We start from the raw sequence: 7,868 nt of genomic DNA, 5'->3' as shown, positions 1-7,868 counted from the left end.
GGATACTTTTTGATTTCTTGCTCTGGCTTTTGTTTATTTTTATATTTTTCCTTCGCATTAGTAATTTTTTTTCATATATTTAGAGTTATTCATGAAATATAAACACTGAACTGTGAGCCTAGGGCTGCGGCAAATGTCCCCCCGTGCATGGGCGTGCATTGGGTGTGGAGACCTAGCGCATAGGAATTTCCTCGAGGAGGGGGGGGCTTATACTTAGAGGCAAGGTATCGTGTTTTGCATAGAAACCTTGTCATGATGTCTCCTGCCCGACTCAGCCATGATATATCCAGTAAACCAGGCCGACATAATTGTAGAAACCGTCGAGAGATATTATAACATCTCTAGTTGGTCGATATTTTTTTGACTACGTTCAACTTACCGACTTGTCTAATGAAATTCTATTAAAAAGTTATCAATTTCTATTCAAATATCGAGACATCGCTCCAAAAAGAGTGTATAGTAGTGTGGGGCGTAGGATCGGCACGGAACGCCTTTCCGTCCCCACAATGAGTGCTGGATTGCGTGAAGGGAGGTGGCAATGCCAATTAATAAGGCCCGGGAGGTTTTTATAGCGTATATTCACTATTCACACACGTTAAATAATACAATGATCCGGCGGACACACAGTAGCGGCGTATGTTTCGCAGTGCGGCGTGAGCGGTGCAGCATGCACGTCGCTCTCCTTTCTTGCACTGTTTTTCCTGGCTGGAACACTTCAGGGCTTCTTGTTTTCTTCCTTTTCTTGACTCGAACTGAACTTGCTGGAACTCGAACTACCGAATGCCAAAATTGCATTCGCTTATATATAACCCGGCTATCCCGTAGGGAGAGCCGCCAAAAATAGAGCCTTTTTGCAGCCTCATTTTCACTTCCTAGCTATCACTATTTTACAAATAAAAGTTGGACCTCTGGAGCCCCCTATGTGAAATTTACACGGTTTTATAGATAAATCAATTACCTATAACTATACATAAAAATAATACGCCTATGTGCGATACGAAAAAAGTTACAATAACAAAACACAAGAAATTTGTCTACAGACGACGCACAAAGGCCTTAAAAACGCTATTTACTTTGATATGAACTTATATACAATACCCATGTTTACGGCATGGGGTAGGCAAAAGCAAAAACTATATCTACGTAAAGTTTCTACACTGTCACTTCAATATCTCGGTCGTGAGATCGCTTTATAACGTACCACTAAAAAACAGTCACACACACGTGCGCGGGCGCATTGTCCGTCCCTCTCTGGTGTGTCGTTTCGCTCGACACACCTACTGCGCATGCGTGAATGCGCTGTCTCGCTCTTTTTCGTGTGTGCGTCCTGCACATTCTCCCGCCGTGTATCGCCCAGCGTCCAGGGGGCGATACATTATGTAGACGTGCAGGACGTGCTTGCCGCCGATTGCGGCGCCACCTCTTCGTTGCCGCTGCCTCGTCGCTCGGGTGCCGCAGGGTGCAGGAGGACGATTTTCTTCACGGGGCGTCGTAGCACGCCTCCCCGCGTGGCTACGTCCACTGTGCGCGTCACGCCGTCAGGTCCCGGATGCGTAGCACAGAATGCGGCCACGCACCCAAGTGTTTCGTGGGAGCGTCCCGTCCACGATGCGCACGACGTCGCCGATGTGTAGCTCTGGTCCCTTGCTGCGGGGCTCCCGCCGGTTGCGGAGCTCGGGAAGGTACTCTCGTAACCAGCGGGTCCAGAAAGCGTCGGCCAGCTGCTGCGACGCTCGAAGGTCGGCATGCGTGCCGTAGCCGTGTTCGGCTGGAAAATTAGGTGTGACGAGTGGGCCCTGACAGCCCAACAGAAAGTGGTTAGGCGTCAGGGCCTCCGGATCTTCGGGGTTCACCGACACATGAGTCAGTGGGCGGCTGTTGACTGTGAACTCCACCTCGGTGAGTAGCGTCGACAGCGTCTCTTCATGTGGCCTCTGCTCGTGAAGCACCGTCGTCAGCGCGGTCTTGACCGACCGCACGAGTCGTTCCCAGGCGCCACCCATGAATGGTGCGCCCGGAGGGATGAAACGCCATCTAATCGCCCTCCGCGACGCCTCTTGTTCGGCGCCAGCGAGGAGGGTGTTGCGCAGCTCCTTTATGCGCCGTGGAAGTTTGTCCCGTTGTCGGACCAGATCTCGGCGGGGCTCCCGCGGCGCGCTGTCATGCGCCGCAGAGCCATGATCGCTCCTTGTGTACTCAGGAGTGCACCACTTCGAGATGCACCGCCCGCACTGTTAGGCATGTGAAGAGAGCGACATACCTTTTTTGACTACTCCGGCCCACGGTGACTGTGAGCGGGCCGAAATAGTCCAAACCGGTGTATGTAAACGGCCGGTGATGATGCGCCAGTCGACAGGGAGGCAAGTCTCCCGTTATCGGTTGCGGTGGAGTGGCCGCCCTCTGGCGGCACTTGAAGCAGCTCCTGACCACCGCCTTGACCGTCGGGCGCAGTCGAATGACCCATTTGTGCTGCCGACAGTAATTGACGACGCTCTCCACGCCTGCATGGTGGAGTTGTGTGTGGACATGTTCCACCCACAGTTTCGTTGCCCGATGTTCGCCATCGACGATCGGAGGGTTCTTTGTTGCGGCGCTTACTCCCGTGGCGGCTGAAATTCTGCTGTCGAGGCAAATGAGTTCGTTAATAAATGTTATACTCAAAGCGTACAACCTGCTTTCCTTTGACACGGGTTTTCCTTTTCGAGTGAGCGTAGTTCTTCCTCGAAGGCGGCCTCCTGACTCGCCTTTATGATTATGCGCTCGGCCTCTTCTTGCAACTCGGCTGGGAGCGTCACGAATCGCTCCTCCGGTGCTTGTACGACTCGTTTCGCCGCATTTTTCGCGGCTTCGTTGCGCCTCCAATCCGGATTCTCGCTTGCGGCCGCCTTGGTCCTCTTGTAATGGACCGTGTTGACGCGTCGTTTGAAGTGTTGTACTGCTTGTAGTACGCGGGCGGCAGCTCTAACGTAGCGATTCCAATTTGAGAATCGATTCACGTCGGGCAGGACTTCCTTGTACTGTTTCTCCCGACGCTCTGTAATAGTGTTCACTCTTTCCTCACCCGTGTCGGTGCTCAGCTGTGTTTCCTCCGCAGGCCATAGTTCGGGCGGGTCGCGGAGGAACTCTGGTCCGTTGAACCACCTGTGTTCCCGCGTGAAGTTGTCGGGAACGTCGCGCGTAGCGTCGTCGGCAACGTTGTAGCGTGTAGGCACCCATCTCCATTGATTCGCCTGTGTGTGTTCTTCTATCGCGGCGATTCGATGCGCTACGTAGGGCTTGTACGACCTGGCTCCCGTTCTGATCCAGCACAGTGTTGTCTTGCTGTCGGTCCAGTAGGTCGTGGATTCTGGCTGCCTGGAGTGCTCCTGTGTCACACTCGCAGCCATCCGTGCGCCGAGTACAGCTGCCTGTAGTTCAAGCCGTGGTATGGAGGTTAATTTGAGTGGAGCTACCTTTGCCTTGGCCGCCAGTAACGTGACTGTGACTCGTCCGTCGTCGTCCTCGGCGCGCCAGTAGAGCGCGGTCGCGTAGGCTGACTCGCTGGCGTCGGTGAACACGTGGAGTTGGAGTTTTCTCGCTCGGGAGTAGCCGGGATAGCAGCGCGGCACTGTTACGCCGCTGAGTTGCTTCAAATGGGTGAGCCAGTTCACCCAGGCGGCGGACAAGTTAGTCGTCGATCGGGTCGTCCCAATCGGTGCCGCGTCGCCACACCTCCTGTAATAGCTGTTTAGCCCGCACAGTTATCGGCGACACCAACCCTAGAGGATCAAACAACGACATTACTATTTTCAATGCTTCTCTCTTCGTGGGTGCTTCTCGCCTCAGTAGGTTCGACGGTATGCGGGCTAAGTCTAGGTTGAACGCCAACCTGTCTTCTTGTGGCCTCCAAATAAGGCCTAGGACTCGTTCAGTCCTTTCTATTTCCACCGCTTCGGTTGCATTGGGCGATTCGCCGAGCGCCTTCAACACCGCGGGCGAGTTACTCGTCCACTTCCTTAATTCAAAGTGAGCTTCTCTGTGTATGTTACGCACCTGAGTAGCGATTGTTATCGCCCTGTGTTCATCTTCATAGCTGTCGAGGTAGTCGTCCATGTAGTGTTTCTTCTTGATCGCCTCGACGGCCTCAGGATGCGTGTGTCGGTGTCTCTCCGCGTTGCGATTCATGACGTATATCGCCGTCGCAGGAGAGCACGATGCGCCAAAGATTAATACCTTCATTCGGTACACCTCTGGCGGCCGGCTATCTCGGCGGTTTCCCCGCCAGAGGTAGCGCAGTGCGTCGCGATCTTCCTCGCGTAGTCCCACCTGCATGAACATCTCCGTGATGTCCGCTGTCACAGCGACGGGATGTTCCCGGAATCTCAATAACACTGCGGGAAGAGGCTGTAACAAATCCGGCCCTGTTAATAAATTCTCATTCAAAGTCGTACCTTTTGTTTTGGCTGCTGCGTCGTGTACAACTCGCAATTTGTCGGGCTTTAGAGCGTTTACGACTGCGAAATGCGGCAAGTACCACGTCCTTGTAGTGTGGGACGCGCGTGGCGCTATTTCCGCGTAGCCCTTCTTGACTAGGGCCTCCATGTGCTCTTCATACCTTTCTTTAAGGTCGGGATTCTTGTCCAACTTGTTTTCTATGTTGTGCAGCCTTTTCAGCGTGTTTTCATAGTTGTTCGGCAATTCCACGCTGTCCGATTTCCACAACAGGGCCGTCTGATATCTTCCCTCCGGCGATCTCTCCGTATGTTCGTTCAGTATCTTGAGCGCCTTCTCGCCGGGGTCGTTCTTGGGCCTGCGGGGGTCTATAAACAGGTTGTCGGATGTTATAAAATCTCGCAAAAGTTCTCTGTGCGTTCGTCGGTCGTGGTTTGACCGACGAAATTCACTCTGTGTCCCAGAGTCCGAGTCCGGCTTCCATGTATCACCCAACCGAGCGGCGTGAGTGATGCGACCGGTTGATGTCTCCTACCTGACCGTGTTTTCGTGGCGAGGAGGAGATGCCAGTTATCCTGGCCTATGAGGATTCGGGGTTTCGCCTCTTCCGCTCGTTTAGCGGACAGTAGGCCCTTCAGGTGTCCGCAATCCCGTATCGCCTCGTCCGGGATGCGCTGCGCCGCCAACTGGAGATTGTCGACGGTGCGTGCTTCGATGCGAAGTCGTCCCCGGCTTCCTTCAATGTTAAACTTGACGCGCCGAGAATTGTTGCGTGTCTTCCTCTCCCCGTCGTACGTTGCTATGTGGAGTGGTTCGTCCGGTCCTTCCGCGCCGATATCTCGAGCGAGTTCGTCGTCGATGAGGCTCACCGTCGATCCGTCGTCGAGTAAGGCGAAAGTGCGAGCCACTCCCGCCGGTCCTGAAATGCACACTGGGGCTATTTTAAAAAGGACATCTGTGGCATCCATGTTGAGTTCACTGCCTCGTTCACTGCTTCGCCGGGTGCGTCGGTGATCTTGTTTTTTCGCTCCGAGTGCAGCAAGCGGTGATGTAGATACTCGCACCCGTTGATGTCGCATTTCTTCGGCTTGCATGTGTGTTGTTTGTTCCTGAATTTCAAACATCTGAAACATAGTCTGTGCTTCTTTGCGATGTCCCACCGCGCGTCTATGGCGGCGTCGCGGAAGCGAACGCAGTCACTCATCGAGTGCGTTTCTTTGTTACACACACTGCATGTCGACCGTTTATCTGCCACAGTCGTGTGTACCCGCTGCCGGCGTGGCTGTTCGCCGCCGCCGAATCTTGCCGGCGAAGTCTTGTCCGAAATGATTTCAGGCGTCGCGAACGGGCTGCAGAAATCGGCTCTTCTTATGAAGCGACAAAACTTTAATAAATCGGGCTCACCTCTATGCTGTGCGGCGGCGAACTCGTACCACTGTCTTTTCAACGTCGGAGTTAGCTTCTCCATAACTGCCTTAGTTACCTCCGGGTTGTAGAGGTAGAAGGCACAGTCGAGCGCTTGTAGTGTGCCCACGATGTTTTCTATCTTCGTGGCGAATGTGCAGATGTCTCTCGGCGTATCTGTAAGACGGGGTAGCGCGCGTAGGCGCTCTATTTCGGCTAAGGCGATTGAGTCCGGGCGCCCAAAGCGCGTTTCCAGACTCTTTAACACGGTGTTCGGGTCGGCGTTGGTTATAAGCAGTCCCTGTACTGCTTCCTTGGCGATGCCCCGGAGGCTACGGCGTAGCCGGGACATGTTTTCCAACGTCGTGAAGTGGCTCATGGACTCTATGTAGGCCGCTCTATATGTGAGCCAATCGTGATGATCACCGTTGAACGTAGGCAACTCTGTGTACCTTAAAGGTTGCCTATGCTGTGCGGCTTGCACAGCTTGTGTTATGGCGGACGCGAGTTCTTGATACTCCGTCCTCGGTCGCGATGCGACCAACGCGCCGTCTTGCACTTGTTGCGGGTTCGGCGTTGATTGCGGTTGCTGCGAAGCTGAGTTGTCTCGTAGCCAGGCTGCTACGACGGGCGGCGGTTGCTTCGTAGCGCGGTGTTCGTCGCTCCGTGCGGCGATTACAGGCGGCGGCTGCGTAGCTTGTTGAGTTCGTTGCCACGATGCGGCTTCAATCGTTGGCACTTCAGGCTGCGCAGTCGGGTTCACTGAAAATGGCATAAAACGGACGGATTATTTGTTTCGGGCGTTGTGACGGGATGCGTCGGCGGGTGCACGGCACTGGCTCCCGCCGGTACAGTCGCCGGGTTGTCCCATGATACGGCAGCGATCACTGGGTCCGATGACTGTATAGGGGCTTGCTTTCCCGTCGCAACATCGGTCGGTCGGCTCTCGATCGCGAGTAATTGGCTAGTTTGAACCCAGCTATGTACTCGGCAATCTTGTCCGGCCTCCGTTATGACGGATTCGAGGTCGTCCTCGCTATCCTCCGCCTCGATTTCAGCTAGCTTGGCGGCCGCTAGCTCTATTTTCAGTGCGGTGAGTTCAGCCCTGGCCTGTGCCAGGCGGCGTGCCCTTGAAGCGTGTTTAGTTGACGACGCTGTTTTGCTTCGGGCTCGCTCTTGCGTCGATTGTTCCGTTGCGGCGGCAGGTCGCTCCTCCGCAGCGGTGCAAGGCGCGGCTTCCCGAAGCGTAGCGGTGTGTGTCGCTGTCCTCTCGGCGATTGTTTCTTCGGTTGCTTCAGTTGTTCCGGTGATGGTCGCCGACGTCGCTGTAGCGGACGTCGCTGTCGCCGAAGTCGCTGTCGCCGAGGTTGCTGTAACAGACGCTAATTCCGCCCGCCTCCCGGTGGACCTTGTAACTGGCATCCTTCCCGCTCACGTTAATCCGGCTCACGAAGGACCAAAATGTGGGGCGTAGGATCGGCACGGAACGCCTTTCCGTCCCCACAATGAGTGCTGGATTGCGTGAAGGGAGGAGAGCCGCCAAAAATAGAGCCTTTTTGCAGCCTCATTTTCACTTCCTAGCTATCACTATTTTATAAATAAAAGTTGGACCTCTGGAGCCCCCTATGTGAAATTTACACGGTTTTATAGATAAATCAATTACCTATAACTATACATAAAAATAATACGCCTATGTGCGATACGAAAAAGTTACAATAACAAAACACAAGAAATTTGTCTACAGACGACGCACAAAGGCCTTAAAACGCTATTTACTTTGATATGAACTTATATACAATACCCATGTTTACGGCATGGGGTAGGCAAAAGCAAAAACTATATCTACGTAAAGTTTCTACACTGTCACTTCAATATCTCGGTCGTGAGATCGCTTTATAACGTACCACTAAAAAACAGTCACACACACGTGCGCGGGCGCATTGTCCGTCCTCTCTGTGTGTCGTTTCGCTCGACACACCTACTGCGCATGCGTGAATGCGCTGTCTCGCTCTTTTCGTGTGTGCGTCCTGCAC

At 53.8% G+C, this 7,868-nt stretch overlaps 1 protein-coding gene across 1 annotated transcript; it reads right to left on the bottom strand.

The window, feature by feature from the left end:
• Window positions 1-1,538: 1,538 nt before the first annotated feature.
• On the bottom strand, window positions 1,539-4,581 carry LOC119191187. Its single transcript, XM_037445081.1, has 4 exons — window positions 3,758-4,581; window positions 2,669-3,714; window positions 2,261-2,501; window positions 1,539-2,157 (listed from the first exon to the last, which is right to left on the bottom strand). The coding sequence occupies exons 1-4, from the start codon at window positions 4,579-4,581 to the stop codon at window positions 1,539-1,541; spliced, it is 2,730 nt and encodes a 909-aa protein (XP_037300978.1).
• Between the last annotated feature and the right edge of the window lie 3,287 nt (window positions 4,582-7,868).

Source organism: Manduca sexta, unplaced genomic scaffold, assembly GCF_014839805.1.
Source record: "Manduca sexta isolate Smith_Timp_Sample1 unplaced genomic scaffold, JHU_Msex_v1.0 HiC_scaffold_1157, whole genome shotgun sequence".
Lineage (NCBI taxonomy): Eukaryota > Metazoa > Arthropoda > Insecta > Lepidoptera > Sphingidae > Manduca > Manduca sexta.
The sequence above is the reverse complement of the archived record's forward strand: the minus strand, read 5'-3'. Positions and strand labels throughout refer to the sequence as shown.

Bases quoted from the DNA above. Each gene is read 5' to 3' on its own strand.
- LOC119191187 (XM_037445081.1), bottom strand. From the start codon at position 4,581: ATGGAGGCCCTAGTCAAGAAGGGCTACGCGGAAATAGCGCCACGCGCG. The intron at 2,502-2,668 runs GTACGCTTTGAG...TCCACCATGCAG, and splicing joins GTGTCAAAGGAAAGCAGGTT to GCGTGGAGAGCGTCGTCAAT. The intron at 2,158-2,260 runs GTATGTCGCTCT...GGCGCATGACAG, and splicing joins GGCCGGAGTAGTCAAAAAAG to CGCGCCGCGGGAGCCCCGCC.